At 36.4% G+C, this 21,478-nt stretch overlaps 1 protein-coding gene across 1 annotated transcript in view; it reads right to left on the bottom strand.

Moving 5' to 3' along the window:
* Nucleotides 1-14,208: 14,208 nt before the first annotated feature.
* Nucleotides 14,209-21,478, bottom strand: part of mllt3 (MLLT3 super elongation complex subunit) — a 96,205-nt gene continuing 88,935 nt past the window's right edge. The window contains exon 14 of the mRNA XM_041221633.1: nt 14,209-15,677. Coding sequence (XP_041077567.1) covers nt 15,546-15,677 — 132 coding nt within the window. The 3' untranslated portion in view covers nt 14,209-15,545. The remainder of the gene's footprint in view (nt 15,678-21,478) is intronic.

Below are 21,478 nucleotides of genomic sequence, written 5' to 3'. Positions count from 1 at the left end.
TAAAAAATCTATGTAGAGTTTTACAGGGCACCCTGCAGTTTTTACAAGAAAGGCATTATGTCTACTCTAATTGTCTCCTGGCCAACACTCCCGAGAAATGTATTCTCCAGTTGCTGCATGATGTGTGAATACAAAAATCGGAATGTTTACAATGAGTATTATATTTAAAAATATATGGTTGAGATATAGACGACACAGGATACAGCGAATCTCAGGTTTCTGATTTGTCTGGTATAAAAGGCTCTGGGAACACCAGTGGTTCTGTTTGTTCCAATTATTTTGGTTAAAGGGAAGCAATTCCAAGAGCTTCATGAGGAAGGAGTTGTTTCTTTATTGGAGGTGACATGACGTGATTGGTAGGTAGTATAAATACAGCTGTGTTTAGTTTGGATATTAATATTCCAGGAGCCACGGAGAATCGACAACCTGCAAATTTATTCAAAAGTAGGTCTCCATGACCTGATTTGTGATGCTACAACAAAATTCAGAAACGTGTGCTAGTTGACCATGACAAGGTCAATTGGAGAACCAGTTCACTTGATATATTTAAAAATATAAATGTGATATTGACTTAATCACTATGTCACAGGATAGCTATGCCCTCTGTAAACCAGTACCAGAAAAAAGTCCTATAAATGCTAATTGCCCAAATGTTGTATGTCACAGCGTGGTTTAAAGCTTCTATGTACATTTTTATTTTTACAATATGCATGTTCTCTAACTTTTTTTATAGCTGTGTGATGCTTCATATACTGTACTTGTAAAATACATTAAATTGTGACAGAACTTTAGACTCCAAATGTCAAACACAGCATCTGGCAGTTCATCAGTCTGTTTGCAGTTTAAAGGGCTGTAAACTTCAGTAAAGTTTTATGCTGAACAATTACCATAAATAAAATGTGAAGAGATTTATATATATATATATATATATATATATATATATATATATATATATATATATATATATATACTATAATATATATATATAATGACCTTATTAGAATAGCTCTTTCAGTTTAACTAACATTTCGTGTGAAAAACATTGCTATTGAGGTTCCCAGTGGGTCACCTAGTAAAATCACTGCCACGTAGAATGCGGGGTAGTCATGCAATTGGGAGATTGCTATTTTCAAATCTTGGTTGTGAAGATGTACCAGTCGTGGCTGTAGGCCCACAAGGTGTGCTACCTCACCTATTGCACTCCCACGGAGTCAGTTCACCTAATCACGCCATGGTAAACTCCACTGGGTAGACTGCAGGGTTCAAGAGTTTGGCAACATCCACAGAGGAGCCCCTTGATCTTCAATCCTTGTGGGTCGTGCTTTACAGCGTTGAGGTGACATTCAAATTGAGTGGAAATAAATTAATGTAAATCTCTAATTTAGTGCAATGCTGCTTTCGTTGTCAAACCTGCTAACAACGACCTCTAAGTATGCATGAAGATATTCTTATTTTCAATAAGAAACAATTAAAATGTACTCCTGCCTTGTGGTCGCTGATGCGTGAGAGCTAACTGGGCCTTCATTGAGGAACCAGCTGTCAATAGGACAGTGCTGCTGTTGTCGGGTTGAATTCAATTACTCATATCCTTATGAACACAAGAATACACACATGTCCATTCAACAAGAATGTGCCTGTCATCTATTTGTTTCCTCTATAATCATCCTCAATGTTTTTTGACCTTTAGGTGGATAGGATGTTTAAATCTGTTACTTACTTGTCATCTTGGCACACTTAAGCAAAGAGAGATAGCTGAGTAATGATTGATGATTCTAAAAGCCTGCTGCTTGAAAGGTAAGTTTGGGTAAATGTCATCATGCTGAGAAAGGTGATAATGATCATTTAAGAATAATGAAGGGGGTCATTTTTTTTTTATCTCCTTTCCATTTGAACTGTTGATTTATGCCACATAATCCTGCTCTGATTTCCAATTTTTGGTAGACAGAGTTAAGCGTTTATGAAAATAATCCTTAAATGAAGCTTACAATTCAGTCCAGAACATTTACTATAGGAGCAGTAACGTGGTTTTACCAAATTTCTCATTTTTTGTAATTTCCTTGAAACAAATTATGAATCTGCTATTAGGCATTAATGTATGATGCAGCGGTCACTGCCAGCTAGAAAATTGACCGCAGCAACAGTTAGGTGTCCCAGGCCACAGGCATTTGACTAGATCGCTTATACTGCTTGTAATGTTTAAAGCAGGTTAAGATTCTGAAGTGAGCTGACTGCTGGTATACTGTTAATAGTCAAACTAACCTAAGCATGACCTGTCCTCACCTTTTTTTTTTTTTTTTTTTTTTGTTTGACGTGAACAATACAGTGCACAGAATGTTGTTCACTGAGTCCCGTGTGCAGCGTGAGACACACTACTAAGATCTGGCTAACACATGTCTACAGTATATGTAATTATGAACTAGAGTTTTGTTTTACTCCGGCCCACATTTACAACTTTTGTGTCTCATAAAAAAAAAAAAAAAAGAGCAATACTGAAATGTGAAGAATGTAGGGAAAGTGTGGGGACCTCTTCCTTAGGCCTGAGCCTAGGCTGAGATCAACGTCTGCGGTCTCTGTTTCTATAATAAAAAATCCTGTTGAGCCCTTAAGTGTTCTTGACTAAGATGCCCCATGTCAAATACTAAAGCACGACAATATGTACCTGTACTGTATTTGGGAGTGTGGGTGTTTTGTTTCTATAATGTTTAGATGAATCCAGGCTAGGCTTAAAGACTAGCTTCAAAGAGGCAGGGGTATAGAGCTACAAAAAAAATACCAGGACCCCATTATCACATTCCCATTACCGAACTGCCAACTTTCTCTGAATAAACTGTATACCATACAGCAGAATTGTGTCCTAAGAACAAAAAGATACTTACTGTGTTTATATATTTAGTTTTACACACCTAAAACTTGAACTTTAACCCAAGTAGTTCCAAAATAAGATAAATTATGTGTTTTTGTTTTTTTTTTCCTTTGTTGGAGAAAAAACAAACATTTACTCGCGTTACAAGAATCACTCCTAACAATCTGACCATGAGGCCTGAACCCTAATCCTTCTTCGCAAGCCAATCAGACTGTTTGTTTATTTTGGCTTTTTTTTTTTTTTTTTTGTTAGGAAAAACCAGTTCCACTGTCAAGTGCAGTTCTTTGTTTTTCTACGGTTCTTGAAAGAAGATTACAATTACAAAAGGTGTTGAAAAAACTCATGGGATTCTTCACCTTGGCCTGAATGGACCCAGCAGAAGGAAGTGTTCCTCCATGTAACCTGCATGTAACGGATAGTGATTTGTGCGCTGTGAAAGGCACTTCTATTAACTGCAGCCGCCACGTGACAAATAACAACTACTGCATGCCATGGGAAAAAAAGGTTCATCCATGGCAAACAAAAACATTGCATTGCTAAGATTTGCCCATATCTAGCAGTTATTAATGGACTTTTATTGTATCAGTCTGTATAAGAAGATTGTTCAATAGTATATACTAATGATATAGCTGTATGCCTTTTTGTTGCAAAAATAAGAAGCTGTGCAGATGAAACCCTGAATACCTAACACAGCAAGGGTTGAATTTAAAACATAGAAGCACAGCCCAAAACAATCTTGTGGCTGAAAATAATTGATCCCATTGTATGCATCTGATAACCGCAAATGAGGATTAACCAGAACTAGGCTAGGTTCTCCAGAGTTTTTTTTTTTTTTTTTTTTTTTTTTTTTTCCTTCTAATGTTGTGCAGAACGAGGCGGCTTAAATTACTTGGTGTGTGGCCCAGGTTGGTGTCTTATCAGGCCTAACAAACGATGTACAGGACACACTGAAACTGTCTGGAATGCAGTGTCTGTAATTCCCGGACTGCCTTCTGTCATTCACAAACCTAAAACTGGATTTCTCCAGTGAAAATTGCAATTTTGTATCTAGAAATATAGCTAATGAACATTGATTTAATGATGTCCTTGATGTACTTTTTCTGCAAAATTACAGCATAACATCTGCAGGAGTATTTTACTACTAGGCTACTGACTTGGGGGGGAAAATTGTTGGCAAAACAACTAAGGGACACAGTAACCCATTAAACCAATAAAGAACTCCAGTGTGTGTTTGGATGTGTGTATGTGTGCTTTGTTTAGTTTCAATTTTTTCAAAGGGAACTTGTGCTGCACCTTCAGGCTCTTCTATAACAGGAGTGTTGATACTTTTCTGTGGCAACTAATTAGCTGCATCTGTTGCCAAGAGAAAATGTTGGGTAATTGAGGTTATAATAGAAAGTGCATGTTGTAGGTTGGAGTCAAAATATTTTAACATTTATATACTGTAAATATGTAAACAAAAAAAAAAAAAAAAAAAAAAAAAAAAAGTCCTGATGAGTTGTGTTGCCTTATTCCCAGTCTAAATGCAGTTTCTGCTGCTGTACTTGGCTACATTGTGTAGAAGGACAAGAGGGCACAATTTGTATTGTATTGAGAGACAATTAAAACTGGGTTAGTTTCATGCCTCTGTTCCAATTTTAAGGTATTCATTGGAATTTACACCATTCTGGGAAACAAAGCAGTTCATTTAATAACTATTAAACGCATAGCACTCTTGACAGCATTGTGGAATAGTCTAGGAAGGATAATTACCACTTGAAACTGCAGATCACTGTGGTAGTAAAGAGTGTATGTATATAAACACATTAGTCTATTCAAGTAGGGTCAGTCCTCATGGTTGTTGTGTGGGAAACTCTACAACATTTAAACTGGTATTCCAAAATTAGAAGTTTAAAAAAAAAAAAAAAAAAAAAAAAAAAAGCTTAATATCCAAGATTAAAAAAAATAAATGATGGGAAGTTAGAAGACAGGTGTTGGGCATTAGGCATATAAATTATGCCAGGCTGGTTAGGTGCTCATTTTGTTTTTGTCTGTACTGGAAATGCACACATGGATGACTAACTAGAAAAGAGAGTGAATAAAGGGGGTACATGGCAACGTCTGTAATCTTTGTGAGGAGGGCTAGATTTGATTGAAAAAGCAAGTCACTCCAGATTTGCTGGCTGGTTTTGGGGGGGGGGGGGGGGGGGGGGGTGCAAGCGTCTGTTAGCTGGCCCAGACGTGGTGGGCAGGGAATGCTCACGCCTCGGTGGGTTGCTGAGAAATATCCAGAGGAACAAAGTAGGGCTAGCAGCATTCATAGTCAAAAGGAAATCAAAGTGCAGGTTTTGATTGTGATTTGCTTTAAAAGCCAGACATTTGTGAGGGGGGGGGGGATCCGTAACCTTTTACACCACTTTCTCTCTCTCTCTCACCCCCCCCCCCACTACTTTTCCCTTTTGAAGTCTGCTTGCTTTTGTTCTTTACATAACTTGATCTGATTTTTGAAAAGCTAATTTGTTTGAAGCTGCCACCCAGAATTCCACAGTATTTGCAAATAAATCACAGTAGGGAAGGCCTGTTGGTTTTGTCATTATTGCACGATACTGTCGTTATTACAATAGTAATACTAATACTGCCCTTCATCACTAACATGTATGGCATCTTTTTTTGAAAGAGGGTTACAGTATTTGCAAAAAGGTGTTAAATGCTTTTTTTGTGTCCTGGATAATGTCCTGTGACTTCTGAGGACTTCCTTCAATATAATTTGATCAGAATATGACTTGCACCATATCCAATAGAAGTAAAATAACACAAAATATCCTTCAATATGTCAACTGTTTCTGACTAAGATGGCGAAGGGGGTGATCTTCATATTGCTCAATAATGTTAAATTAGCAAATAGAACTAATCTTTTGAGAAATTTCTCCTTAACTGAAAATAACTGGACAATCAGGCGCCAGTCTTAAAAAAAAAAAAAAATGGAGTCATTGGTTCTCCAAATAAATATGGTATGTATTATAATAATTGGCATTGTACCCAAAGAAAGAATTGAAATGGCAAAATGAACAATAGCAATGACACAGTATAACTCACATGGGCCTCATACTTAAAAAGGGACCAGAAACTTATGACCAACCTGAAGGATCCCTTTGCAGGGCCAAAGTATCATAAATTGGGAGCTAAATAAATGAGGTTTTTAATTACTTCCTCTACGTGATGTTTGACTGACTTCCAGATGCTCTCCAGGACTCTTTTTCCCTAGCCCTGGGCCCATACCACGATGACAATCAACGTCTGCATGTCTCTTCTGTTGGAGATTATTTCTTAAATTTCCTTTATTGGAGGAAAGGGATCGTTTCTGAAATCAAACAGGATGCCCTGCTGTTGTCCCTTGGTGAAATAGTTTAAATTAATCCAGGATACCAAACATTCACTTTTGTTTTGTAAAGCAATTGTCAATGAAATTATTATTTAACTACAAATAGTCTCCTTAAATCTTCTACCGACTATATGGTCATGATTTTTGTCCTCACTGTTTCAGAACTAATAATAGAATAATTGGTTTCACAAACCATGATTAATCCTTGTGCTTAAAGTAAGATCAGAGTAGGGCTAATCAGGGTCAATGAAACTGGTTTTTAGAAAAGTCTTTAAATTCTCATATTAAAGTCACCTCGGTAAAAAAGGCCACCTCTCAAGCCACTTTTTTTTTTTTTGTTCCAGTTGACAATATAAAGTCTTCTTCAATATTCGGCCACTTCTGTATTCAGTATGAATGGTCAGTAAATTGTGACCAATCAAACCTGTTAACTAACCTCTCTAATAAGACAGATGTTGTAAACTACCATAAATAAAATGACTAATTTACACAATAAACCAAAAAAATAAACCAAAAAATCAAACTATTTGAAAGGCCTTAACGGGCCTTAGTAATGAAGTTTCACTGTACTTTCAAACGCATTTACATTAACAAGTTTATTTCAGTTTTAACCCATTTTATAAAGAACTTGAGTGATTTTTAATTATATAAGGCATTGCTTAGCCTGGATTTGAAATGTTTGTCACAAAGACTGAATTAACCATCAAGACAACATGATTCTTTGGCGCACTTCATTAAATCATGCAACTGCTGTGTATTAAACGGCAAGGAGAAGGTTTTTACATTCATTAATAGAAGGCTCATTTGGGACAAACTTTGAACGGCATGCACCAGCAAATAACCCTTTAGCTCTGTAATGAGAGCTCTGTTTTTCAAACAATTTGAAAGTAATCGAGCAAAGGAACATATAATCTTGTTCAAAGAAGGAAGATATATAAGGGTTTTCTACGGGATTATTTTAACAAATGACCACACCATTCATGGGTGGTGAAGCCACAAATGAGTAACAGAGTTTTGCTTGATGAACAAATTATATTATATATTCTATACACAAATACCATATGGGTTATAGAACAAGTACCACTTTTTCAAATTTTACTGATTTATAAAGTGATTGAACTTTGTCATGTTCATTATAAATTACTTACTGTTGTAATAAAGCTGTCCCTGTTGGACGTTCAGGTTAAGGTTCTGGTAGATCCAAACATAATAGTCTACTATTGACACAAGCATTAGCCTGGCATCTTGTGACAAAGAGAAATGTCTGCCACCAAAGCTCTCCCTGGGTCTGTATGAACGGCACTAAAGTATGTATGACTCTATGATTAATACTTGCATAACTAATACGGCCTGATTAAAACACTACTTGGATGTCTAAAAGTCCGCCCAATGATACATGTTCCACACAAAAAAAGCCTTTTCACAGGACAGTCAAAAGGATATGCCATTACAAAATGACCCTGACTCAATTTTGTTCTAGGCTAAATATGTCCAGGTCCCCCAGCTGGTCTTCATCATACCTTTCACCTCTGGGATTAGTCTAGGTGCACTTCTCTGAACTCTGTCTAAAGCCACTATGTCCTTTTTTATGCGGTCTCACCAGTGCATTCAGCAACCATAACTTGTTGCTTTATTCCAAAGCATTTCCAAACTTTTTCATTGTCTCCCCGTACTGCCTGGCCACTGACAGTGTTAACTACAACACCACGGCTCTGTTTAATTTAGTACCCCCTATCAGTTATTTGAATCCTACTTTTTTATGACCAAAGTACCAAACATTACGTATGTTAACTTTAAATGTAATTTGCCACTTTTTTTGCCCAATTTTGAATGCAGTATAAATTAATTTGGATTTCCTAAACTGTGGCTTGCATGTTGGCCGCATTAATATTGCTACTGTATATAAAGTGCTGTTGATATCTAGGTTTGGAAATCTGTAGCATACTCTTACTGTCGTTCCTGTTGTTTTTCTATTTGTTAGCCTGAGCTAGATTGACTCATCAGTTCTATTAGACCTATCCCACCTAAACCCACTCGCTGAGTATTTAAATCTGAAATAATGAAATTTAGAAGTCACAGACAGTAAGTACTTGATCTGGAAAGGATATAAAGTCCATAATTTTTTCACACCCAGTAATAAAAATAATGCTGCATTAACTAGGAAAGGCAAGCCATGTGGGCTTAACAATAAACGTTTAGGAAGCTTGTTAAGCTCATGTTAGATGATGAGAAGAAAAAAAAAAGTTTGAAATTTAAACCTTTTATTGATGCAAACAATATGGTAAGCACCACAACTGCTGGGGTGTAAAGTACCCTTATTACAAAAGCTGCCTGATATTCTGAGGGTGGGACAGGCATGTTAATACGATTAGAAGTATACCACATTCTCTACATACCCTTCTGATGGGATCAGTAACACAGCTGTTTTCTTTCTTGTCTGATAACTGTACAAATTGATGTTAAGGAGTACAGCTTAGTATATTTGTTACAATTGCTCTCCAAACAACATCAGCGGCTTATGTAACACCTCACTGGGGTCAGGAAACTGATCCCTTACAAATCTCCAAATGTGATATCTATTTGCAATGGATAAGCACTCTTTTTAACTTCTGCTAAAATGAGTATGCTAGGCTTTTTGCAAATGATAACTGTACTGAACCAAACATGTACTGTAGTAGCGAGAGATTCAATTTATGGGTGTAATTTGGCATGTAATGTATTATCTGGTTCAGTTCATTGAGCTCAAATTTTGTCTGTGGATAACATTACTAGCTTCTAAAAAGGCACGCAGAGGCTTCTTCTCTTACCATGGCAAAAGCAAAGCACAGACACCTGTTTAATATCCTATTATGTGTATTTTGTATAAAGCTCTACTCTTTCTGCTTCGATCATTACTTAACAGGGTTAATAACTAGTGCCCTTTCCCAATTACAACTTCTTCTGAAAATGTTAAGTGAGGTTTTAGAAAAAATGACCACTAGAATTTCAGTCCCCACTGAAACGGAGTTGGTAAACAGAAAATATCTAAACAAAAACCACTGTAACAAAGGGGGCAGAAACCAAAGTCTTTTAAAGTTGCTGTGGCAGGGCAAAAGCCCTGCTTATGTAAATAAGTGCAAGGATGGGGTTAAATCTGTCCCTGCCAACAGTCACAGGTGTGGCTATTCTCCAGTGAGGTAATTGAGTGATAATTAGAGATTGGCCACCTGTATAAAAGAGAGGAGAAATCCTTTGTGTGAGAGAGGGAGTAAGTGATTGTAAACTTGCAATGAAGGCAAATGACCAGCCTGTATTTTGTTTGAGAGAACCTTTTATTTTGGCCCACATGCCATGTTGATTTTGTGCCTGATTGTTTGCTTTTTAAAGCGTGCTTTGCGTGTAAAACGGCAGCTTTTGTCTTTGGGTCTATTTCCTGTCTAACATCTTGGGACGGGACGCTATCTTGTCAGAGTTCTTATTTTATTTGGTAACAGTGAGAAGACTCTGTCCATTTGCTCCCTAAAAGTCACTTTCTCCATTGATCAGCGCATGATTGCAAATGCCAGAAACAGAAAAGCATGCTCTTATACAAGAAACAACAACACACTACTTAACCCTAAAGTGCTGTCCACATCTCAATGAATGTATCTTCATGTGGTGCTGTTTACCAGTGCACTTAAACACTTTTCTACTTTATACATGTGTAGTTCTGGCAAGCTGGTTCAAATGCATATGGAAAGTATCCACAAACACCAGAAGCAAAACTCTTTGGAGCCGATGTTTAAGAACAAGCAGCAATTAGTGTGCGGTACCTCTACAGTGTTGGACTCGCCTTCACACACACACACACACATTTGTTTTGATTTAGTTGATTTTTTTTTGCAGAACATCTTTCAAAGCCTGTTAATTGGCATTTATGCCCCAATTGGTATGCACTCCCAAGAAAAAATATGCCAAACAAGATTTTATTTGGCTGTAAAAGAACCCTTTTATTGAATATGTTCTGCTTAATTAGAGATTGCACTTCTGTGCTTTACTTTGGGACATTTTATTATGTAGAATGCCATGAGTGTTATTTGTTGTAATGAAGAATCTGACAGATATCTATGCATTGTCTACTATCAACTCATTTGTAGCTAGCAAGACATTATTTGTTAATAATTTTATATTAAAGCCAACCTTTCCTGGATGAGATTCTCTTTTTCGTACATAATAAACATTGGAATTGTTTTTTTTAAAACAACAGTGCAAAAAAGTAAAGGCAACATTAAAAAAATATCTTCACACTAAAAACCGCTCAAAAAATATTATGAAATGTATTTGTCGGATACATGAGTTTAGAAGGATTGATTTTACTGATACGTTATGCAGTGTTTAAGTTTGACTTTTCTTGTGACAAACTCCAAAGTCAACTCAGTATTCTAAATTTTGAATTAGATTCAACTGGATCATTTAAAAGTTTAACAATTTGTGTCTGTTGTGTAATTTAATGCTACAACATACATTAAACAATTTTCATGCTTGTATACTTAACCATGATAAAACATGTCGTCAGCTAGTTTTCTTCAATGATGTGCAACATAAACTGCACTGTCCTTAACCAACCAAAATAATTTCAATGTAAACATGTCAGACAGGAAACCCTGTTCGATAAATACAAAACTAATAAAGCTGTTACAGTAGTAATGCTTGGCAGAAACAGAATCTATAGCTATAAGGGTGGTGAGGCTAATCCTTTGCCTAGTTTGTAACAAACAGGAGAGGGGAAGATGTCTGGAGCCTAAAGATTTTCAGATGGCATGGCCTTAATTTTGCCAAATGCCCTCCCTGAGTTACTAAAAAACACTATGGTTTCTTAATGGACATTAGCACGTTTTTACACCACCCACATTGGCATGCATACACAAACCACATGTGCTAGGAATGTCTGTCTTCTAATTGAAATCAATATCAACATTACGACCCTGTAGCTTGCATAGACCTCAGCGTTTAGACAAAAAATCATTTGTTTTATCCTGGAACCCTTGGCAGGCTGTGCTTTTTTTTATAGTTGAAATAGTAAATTTTTCTTAAGATTACAGTTTAAGTGACCTGCTTCTAAACAAACTGGTTTATTAGCACTAGTTCAATTAAATGAAAAGCTATTTTGCATTTGTCCTCAGACAAAAGCAGGGCTTTTTTTTTATTTATTTAGTTATTTTTTTATATGGTGCTTTTTTAGACTGATGTGATCTGCGATTAGGACACAGAGGTATTTATAAAGCATGTCTACGACATAGTACCCCCTTATTTCCTGCTCATATAGAATATTCTAAAATTAATTTTACCCACACAGTACTTTGCAGGGGCTGTCCAGTAACAAATATGTTTAACAGACTAGCCTAAACACATTAACCCTGTAACTTACTGTTTTGAATATTACTTGTAGTTAATGTACAAAAAAGGGGCACTTTAGTATTTTTTCCTTGTATGCGGAATGTTACAGATAAAGTTTGAACTTAGATAATTTGTGTATAAACCAGGTGATTGTTTTAGATAATGTACTGTACAACCTAAATCAACTGAAGTGCCAATTTGTCCTTCAATGAATTGACCAGTTAATTTTGAGTAGCAACTAGCTGTTTGTTAAAAACAGATTGGATAATGTTCAAATTTACTAGTTAACACACAAAATATTAAATTGCAGACTAACATGTTATGTATAGATTTAAAGCCAAATGCAACTGTTTGACATTCTTGTACTTATACTGTAGTGCAGATTGCACGCGATCAAAGTGCATATTGTCTGGGAATCCAGAGAATAGTAAAACATAATTCGATGTTGCACGGCTGCCTCGTAATCTTAAACACTATGCTTTTTATAATTTTCTTAAAAGGTAATACAATTAATCTGTTATACGTATATTAGTCAAGTCTCTTCTGCCAATTCAGGAGTTTAACCAAATGACATTTTACATATATAGTCGTTTGACCAACTGCCTGTAAATTGTAGTCATTTTGTCAAACGCTGAGTATAACAGAATGACTGTAGCATGTGTTAACGTTAAAAGAGAAATGGTTAATTCCTTGTTCAAAAGCTCAGAGAAAGCCTGTGGAGTTTTAAAATCTCATTATTGTTGTAACCTAATGGGTTATAACAAGGTATATTTGGCTCTAGACTCACTTTTGTTAAGTCCTCGATAACTTAGACATACTGTATAATGGAAAGTATCAATAACACTAATAAAACTGGATAAGAGTGATGAGACACCCTTTTTCTTCAATTTGAAAGCAATAGGACCATCTTGCGCGTGCACTGAATGTCATTTTTTCTAATTTCGTTCGAGTCACCGGCGATTTGTATATCGGCAATATACTTTTATTGCTAGACAAATATGTTACACAATTTCAAGTTTTTTTTAGAACAAGTTTCAAATAAAATACTGGTCTCGGCACGCCGGTGTTATCAGCTCAGCACTGGAGTGTTGGAGTTGTCATTTATTTAACACATCAGTCTAGGAATCTGACTAGCAGCCAAGTCACCCAATCCAAAGTGTAATTGAGTTTGTAAGAGTTACCACTTTTGTGGCTGTACAATTAACAGATATTGTAATTAATACCAGTCAGATCAAAAGGCCTGGAAAGGGAACAATGTAGCACGCTGTTGCATTGAAAATGGCTAAAGCCTTTCTGAATTACAAAAAGGGAATAATTTAGAAAACATACTGAAAGGGTTGCAAACCATGGAAATGAACCTCTTAATTAACCAGTCAAGTATAATCCTTGTACTTTGAAATCAAAAGCCCACCCATGACTACACCAAAACAATTGTCTATACTAACACTCCCAAGACTGCAAAATGACAGGGGTGCATCAACCTTATTGAAATCCTTCTTGAAAAACACACTTTTTGGAAAAAAGAGTTTATTTTTTTTCTTCATACAAAACAATTAGATGAAAGTAACGAATGTATATTTTAAGGAGTTTAGCACAACTAGTTGGCTATTCCAGTTTAAATTTGTGGTAAAAACCTTGGTTGTCGCAGTACTTGCAGATTTTGAAAAAGGGAATGGTTCTCCATCATTCTTCTCAGGCAAACAGAGCAGCCTGTGTTTAAACTACCCAGGTGTTCTTTATTACATCTCTGCAAGGATTTGCTTTCTGAGGTATTGCAGTTTTTTGCAAAAATACATTTTCTGCTTTTAGTAGCACCATTTACACAGTAAACAAGTTCCCGACAGGGTTTGAATGATGACTCTGACATCTCTCTTGAAACCAAATGATTTTCACTTGCACCTTAGAGTTCTACCACAAGGTAAATTAGAACAGCCAGGTTTGACTGAATCACACTTAAAACAGACTAACAATAGTACCACATCAAGTGTGCACAAGGACTGGGTTTTGTAGTCAGTTATCACTCATTATACAGAGACAACCATGACAGAAATGAAAAAAGGCTCCGACATCAATCTGCGATGAGACATTGTTCTTCTAACAATAATTGCACACTGTGTACTACAAAGTTATAATGCTTCAAGTAATGTACATGCTGATTTAAATTTGAACCACAGTAAAAGTACATTTTCCCAAAAAAGTACATTTAAATAATTAAAAAAAAAAAAAAAAAAAAAAAAACTAAAGTCAGTCTTTGGGTTGAAAGTAAACAGAACAAATGTACAGAAAGAGAAGTCCTGGATCATTTACAGTAGCAAAAATTAAATTGTAAAAAAAAGTTTAAAAAATAAAAAAAAAAAAAAAAAAAAATTGAATATTTGTGAGGCCTACTTAAACAACCAAAAACAAATGAATAGATCATAAATGAGCAGAATCTGTTATAAAACAAAATTTAGTATCAATAAGATTGACTGTATATTTGTTGTGGGTACAAACTTATATTAATAATGACTTTACATTGTTTTGGGAAGACAGAAACCTAATGTAAAAATACATTTAACAAGTTCAAAACACTTATTTGTGCTGGAGCCCCATTGTATCTTCTGTCTTCAGGATTTTTTTTTTTTTTTCAGGGGGGGGGGGGGGGGGTGGAGGGTTCAACTGCCCCAGCTCTTTAAAACATGATTTCGTTGAACTACATAATAAATCCTATGCAGAGCAACAATTATGCAACCACACCCTAATGCAGTGAAGAATAATGGAAAGAATGATGAGGACTAGATGATAAAACGAATCAATATCTCCACAAATTAAGAACTTTCTACAACATTCCTCATACATGCAAGAGTACGTTTTAAACGGCCTCCCAACCTCAAGACCAACAAGACAAAACTTCAGTCCGGCTCTTTTCCTTGTTGCTTTTCTGATACATGAACTAACCTGGGAGTTCAACTTCTGTTGTCATTTTAATGGTTGCTAATTAATCTGCACAAGCCGATAAGTTAAAGTTGCACCAATATTATTTAATGAAAGCTAGTGCAAATATAGAACACTGGCTTTAGTGTTCCCTTTATGGCCGGGCAAGCTTGCTAAAAAAAAAAAAAAAAAAAAAATCATCATATAATAATAATGAAAAGAAAAAAAACACTATCCACAAACACAACCAAGGCCTCCAACGTAACTTTTTATTCACCCTCCCTTCGATTTTTTTTTTTTTTTTTTAATATTACCTTTCCTATTAATTTCTTCAGGTCAAATAATTTATAATCTTGCAGCTTTTAATGAAATACATAAGTTTTTTGTTCTTAAATGACTCATTAAAGTCATTCTAATAGACTACTGTACTGGTGTCTACAGCTTTCTAACATCAAGAATTGCCTTGCGCTTTCTAGTTCATAATTCATGAATTAAGCTTTTAAAAAGGTCCCATGAAAAAGTGTTAATAGGCTCACAGCAGTAAAATCCTTTTTTTTTCTTGCTACTTGAGTGCTTGTAAAACAAAAAATGTGGTAGTGTCATTCCCTAAACGATCACCGATATCTGAGACTTAATAAATAAACCAATAATGTAATAAGGCAGTGTTAAACATGCATTCATCACAAAAAGCAAAATATCACAGAGACATATGATAACCATATACACATTCATTAAGAGCAAGATTTTTTTTTTGTCAGTTTCTTTTCTTTCTTTTTTTTTTTTTTTTTTTTTTTTTCAAGGCTTTCCAGGTGAACACTTCCAGAACAGCTCCTGGGCAGAAATACATTATTCTGGTCTGTCTCTTTTTCTCCCTCACTCTTCTTCGCTTGGTTCAAGATATACAACTAGCTTCAAAAAACAAAGCATTAGGGAGCTGTATTCTTGAGGCCTGCTGGGCAGATTGGTTGCATCACTGCAATATTTCAAGTAAAAAAGGTTTTTCTTTTTGTGTGTGTGTTTCTCATTTCCATGATGCAGCCATCCGCTGTATTCTCAGGAAGTTCCAGAAGTCTCAAGGTAACTCTGTAGTTTTCGTACTGTGGTTTTGTCCAGTGAACAAAGGTCAAAGTCAAAGGTGGTGTTGGTAATGTGAAAGTGTCCCGTTTCTTCTATAAGGTTAACAATCTGAAAGAAGAGTGGGAAGAAACAAATAAAATAAATTGGAAGAGATATTCAAAATTACAGTGTGCCATCACTTAAAGCAGTGATCAACGGACAGATGAAGTGGTCTACATCTGCTGGTTACTACACAATGAGGTTCCTTTAAGGGTGCGTGTGTGTCTGCATAAAGGGGGGAAGGGGGTGGGGGGGGGGGGTGGTCACAGCCCTAACAGCCCTTGTCGACCCTGATAATTTTATTGTTCAGTAATATTTGGAAATTTTAGACGTACTTGAGTCGAAAGACCATTTGCTACATATTAAAATATATAATCAAAAATGAGCACTGATCATTGGGCTACTTGGCACATATTTCTCCACAAGCTAACACATAGCTTACACAGTGCAGAGGCTAATCAGTGCAGACATGATATCAAAACAGATGAACAGGGACCTCTCCATTAGGGAAAACTTTGGCTGGTTGTGATGGAAAGATTTCCTACATAGCCACAGGGTTTGGCTATTCAATTTAGATGTTAGAAATGAAGAACACTGGAAATGTTTATTTTTTTATGGTTTAATAAGTAAAGAGCAAATCAAATTGTAAACAGGGTTGCATGAGTGCCTTTGGATACTCGGCCCAGCTGCAGTTTTGAAATGAATATCCTTGGACAGGGTAGGTACCTATCTGGAGGGTAGGAGCTACCGGTTAAGAATTAGGAAATAAATAGACAGAGACCAGACTGAACATTCGCGCCCCCCCCATTGTTGGCCCTTTGGTGTTCTATTATATTTCAAGTCAACATAAATAATCAAGGAGAGCAGTGTTAAACTGTTAATTTACACATCAGATCTTATTGTCCTTTTACAATAGCCAGAAGCCCTGTTTCGACTTAAGTAGTGAGTTTGATTGACCCATCAGTTTGTATGTATGTCGCTTGTAACTCTGAGGATCTAGTATAGTTTCAACGCAGAATTTGAGATAAAAAGGGAACGCATTTACAATTAAGTTATAACGGTTATTCAACATCACTAAACAAGACCTAGGTAGTCCACACTGATGACAGGGCTGAATCTGACTCATTTTCTTCTTGCACTACAAAGCAGATCTCCATGTGGAATACATTTTACATTTAAAATTTGTTGGATAGATGCCAAAAACTGAGAATGCCAGAGGGATATTATGACATTCAAAATACACATCAGATGCTTTGGTAAAAAAAAAGAAATAGTTAAATGCAATACAATATTGGCTTTTAAATGTATATTTTTTATCATGGATATGCTTTATGGATGAACACAGATGCATTGGTCTCTGGTTTGTTTCGCCACTAATGTATGTATTATTTGTGCAGGAGATCAATACCACCCAATTTTCTTTGCACATTTAATATGGAAAAGGCTTTACTTGTGGCAAACAATCTGAAAAACAAAGGTCAATGACAAGCTAATTTTCCAATTTGTGGTCTCCTTATTTAAAGTGCTGATGTTAACTGTTTTCATCTTTCATGGCCTATAGCACTAAATACATGTGGAACTTTTTAGGATAGTATGTGGGATATATGTATGTATATATGCATTTATTTATTTTATTAACATCGCAGTAGGTAACTCATGTCTCCATTCAAAACATTTTTTAAAAAGATCTAAAAAAAACAAAACAAAATGCAAAGCGTCACTGTCAAACACAGTAAGGCACTGCAAAAAACACAAGCTAGAAGACACCACCAGAGCTTCAAACGCAAACGTTGACCTGGTCAAAAAAGGTGTATGCATTGCGATTTGCATAAAAGGGGTTGACATTGCATTAAGTACATACTAGGGTTGGAAGAATAATCGATAATATCGATAAACATGATAATTTTATCGCGTTGAAAAATTATCGATAAATCGTAGTGATCATCAGTGACCTAATGAAGCAGTAAGCGGCACTGAACTGTGTAAGCACTGCGTACATTGGAAAGTTAAGTACTGATTTTAAACAATATGCTTTTAACTTTACATCATGGTTTTACTTGATAATAAGTTGTACACTGGCAAAGCATGACTGGTTTTCCAACACAAATATTGTTGTTTTATAAAATAAAAACCCGCTAGCTCACTGTCAAATTACTGTAGAAAAGTGGAACTTTTAACTATTAAACATTGACATGAGATTTATTTTTTATTTTTACATAAACTGAATGTAATTGCAAAAAGAAAACAAACAAAAAAAAAAAAGAACACACCCATATGGCACACGTGTAATATAGCCTAAAAAAACTGTTGCTGCTTTATTTTAAACTACAGTAGAACACGATTGCTATACTGCAGCCTATTCACTGCATGGGGGTGGGGGGGGGGGGGGGGGAAAAAACGGGTGCTCAGCACCCTTGTATATCTGTTCCCATGGCGTTGCTATTATAAAAAATGGTAGTTGCATAAACAGAAGAATTTCCTTTTAATGGAAGGATAGCTGGTTTATTTTATTAAACTGGCTGCATACAAGCAGTTACGTGCAAAGCTCAGTATGATCTTAATAGTATTTTTTGTAAAAACCTAGTTTGACTCTCTTAATGGCAGATTTGCCACACAAGTCAAGAAAACCAATGCTTCCAGGTAACGTTGGCAATTTTGTTTCGTTATAATAATACATTTGGTGGCACTTTCTTTTATGAAAGTAAACGTTCTCGAATTAACACGTTTCAATAAGCAAAAAAACCCCATTATTTTTATAAGAAAACTACATAATGTATTAATATACAAATTACAATAGGTGTATTTTTATGCTCACGTTTGTTCTGGGCACCCACCCAAAATTTAAAAACTCTGCGCATATACGGTGTAGTTCTTCTAAACTTGGTGACGTAGACTGGTGGTTGTCATGCTGCTTGAGTACAAATTTGATAAATTACAAGAATTTTAAATATTGTATTTATTCGGCCGATAATGATGATTACATCGTGATAATTTAGAGACTATAATTGATAGCTGAATGTCACTATCATCCAACCCTAGTACTTGTCACTAAATACATACACGTAGCACACAGTTCTGTGACTGAGAACTGAACACACATTAACAACATGTATTTAACAAAGGTAAGGCCTATTTTTTTTTTTTTTATTAGTTTTACTTTTTTTCCCCCCAACCAATGTAGGCAGATGGACAGCAATTGGGCTGGTGAAGACCCGAACAAGACCGGCTTGGCAGCCGACCGGGGATGTAAGCACAGGTCAGTAGCTGTCAATACCGGATCAATTCGGTACCAGTTCAGTGACACAGCGGGAGCAGGGTGAGCGGTGAGAAGGCATATAACAGCTGCCTAGACCACTGGTGTGCCAAGGCATCTATCACCAGTGGGTCCCTGGCTCCTGTTATGGATAACCAGAGGGGACAATGGGTTGATTTCTGGGAGGTAAGAGATATATATCTGCTCTCCTGAACCTCTTTCAAATGAGGCTCACCACATCAGGGTAAAGCCTCCACTCTGAGGCACTGGGGACTCCCTTTGAGAGGAGGTCCTGCCCATAGTGAGAGGAGGTTCTTGATGTAAGCCACCACTGTTGCATTGTCTTTATGGACAAGCACTTCTCCCTCGAATCTCCTGCAAAAAACGCTGCAAAGCCAGGTAAACGGCCTGCAGCTCTAAAACATTGATGTGGAGACCCTACCAGTTCACAACTTGCGAACCCCAGTCAATTCTCAGGCTGGACACATCCATGGTGGCGACCTCCCTTCTGATGATACTGCCCAATACTATTTTATTTGTAAACACCAACTATTTCAAATAGTTGAAAATATCTATATATATATATATATATATATATATATATATATATATATATATATATATATATATATATATACACACAGTACTGTGCAAAAGTTTTAGGCAGGTGTGAAAAAATGCTGTAAACTAAGAATGCTTTAAAAAATAGACATGTTAATAGTTTATATTTATCAATATTATATTATATTAACAAAATGCAAAGGGAGTGAACAGAAGAAAAATCTACATCAAATCAATATTTGGTGTGACCAACCTTTGCCTTCAAAACAGCATCAATTCTTCTAGGTACACTTGCGCACAGTTTTTGAAGGAACTCAGCAGGTAGGTTGGCCCAAACATCTTGGAGAACTAACCACAGTTCTTCTGTGGATTTAGGCAGCCTCAGTTGCTTCTCTCTCTTCATGTAATCCCAGACAGACTCAATGATGTTGAGATCAGGGCTCTGTGGGGGCCATACCATCACTTCCAGGACTCCTTGTTCTTCTTTACGCTGAAGATAGTTCTTAATGACTTTCGCTGTATGTTTGGGGTCGTTGTCATGCTGCAGAATAAATTTGGGGCCAGTCAGATGCCTCCCTGATGGTATTGCATGATGGATAAGTATCTGATTGTACTTCTCAGCATAGAGACCATTAATTCTGACTAAATCCCCAACTCCATTTGCAGAAATGCAGCCCCAAACTTGCAAGGAACCTCCACCATGCTTCACTGTTGCCTGCAGACACTCATTCGTGTACTGCTCTACAGCCCTTCGGCTAACAAACTGCCTTCTGCTACAGCCATATATTTCAAATTTTGACTCATCAGTCCAGAGCACCTGCTGCCATTTTTCTGCTCCCCAGTTCCTGTGTTTTTGTGCATAGTTGAGTCGCTTGGCCTTGTTTCCATGTCGGAGGTATGGCTTTTTGGCCGCAAGTCTTCCATGAAGGCCACTTCTGACCAGACTTCTCTGGACAGTAGATGGGTGTACCAGGGTCCCACTGTTTTCTGCCAATTCTGAGCTGATGGCATTGCTGGACATCTTCCGATTGCAAAGGGAAGTAAGCATGATGTGTCTTTCATCTGCTGCAGTAAGTTTCCTTGGCCGACCACTGCGTCTACGGTCCTCAACGTTGCCCGTTTCTTTGTGCTTCTTCAAAAGAGCTTGGACAGCACATCTGGAAACCCCTGTCTGCCTTGAAATTTCTGCCTGGGAGAGACCTTGCTGATGCAGTATAACTACCTTGTGTCTTGTTGCTGTGCTCAGTCTTGCCATGGTGTATGACTTTTGACAGTAAACTGTCTTCAGCAACCTCACCTTGTTAGCTGAGTTTGGCTGTTCCTCACCCAGTTTTATTCCTCCTACACAGCTGTTTCTGTTTCAGTTAATGATTGTGTTTCAACCTACATATTGAATTGATGATCATTAGCACCTGTTTGGTATAATTGTTTAATCATACACCTGACTATATGCCTACAAAATCCCTGACTTTGTGCAAGTGTACCTAGAAGAATTGATGCTGTTTTGAAGGCAAAGGGTGGTCACACCAAATATGGATTTGATTTAGATTTTTCTTCTGTTCACTCACTTTGCATTTAGTTAATTGATAAATATAAACTATTAACATGTCTATTTTTGAAAGCATTCTTACTTTACAGCATTTTTTCACACCTGCCTAAAACTTTTGCACAGTACTGTGTGTGTGTGTGTGTGTGTGTGTATATATATATATATATATATATATATATATATATATATATATATATATATATATATATATATATATATATATATATATATATATATATATATATAAAATGTGTGTGTGTGTGTGTATACATGTAAAGCTATGCCTCATATAAACAACTGGGAGAGAGATATTTTATTTAAATCTGCTCCACTTTTGTTAGGCTAAGGCTGGATCTTTAGAGGTTTTGGTCCACACGGTACATTTCGGTACATTTTTGTTTGAAGTGTGACGAACAAAGTCTGCTTGGCAAACGAACCATACCGACTTCACCTAAAGAGGTGGTCTTGGTCCATTTGGCAAATTAACCAAGTCTGGTTCGCTTGCTC

This window comes from Polyodon spathula, chromosome 2, assembly GCF_017654505.1.
Source record: "Polyodon spathula isolate WHYD16114869_AA chromosome 2, ASM1765450v1, whole genome shotgun sequence".
Classification (NCBI taxonomy): domain Eukaryota; kingdom Metazoa; phylum Chordata; class Actinopteri; order Acipenseriformes; family Polyodontidae; genus Polyodon; species Polyodon spathula.
Note: the sequence above shows the minus strand (reverse complement) of the source record. Positions and strands in the feature narration are given on the sequence as shown.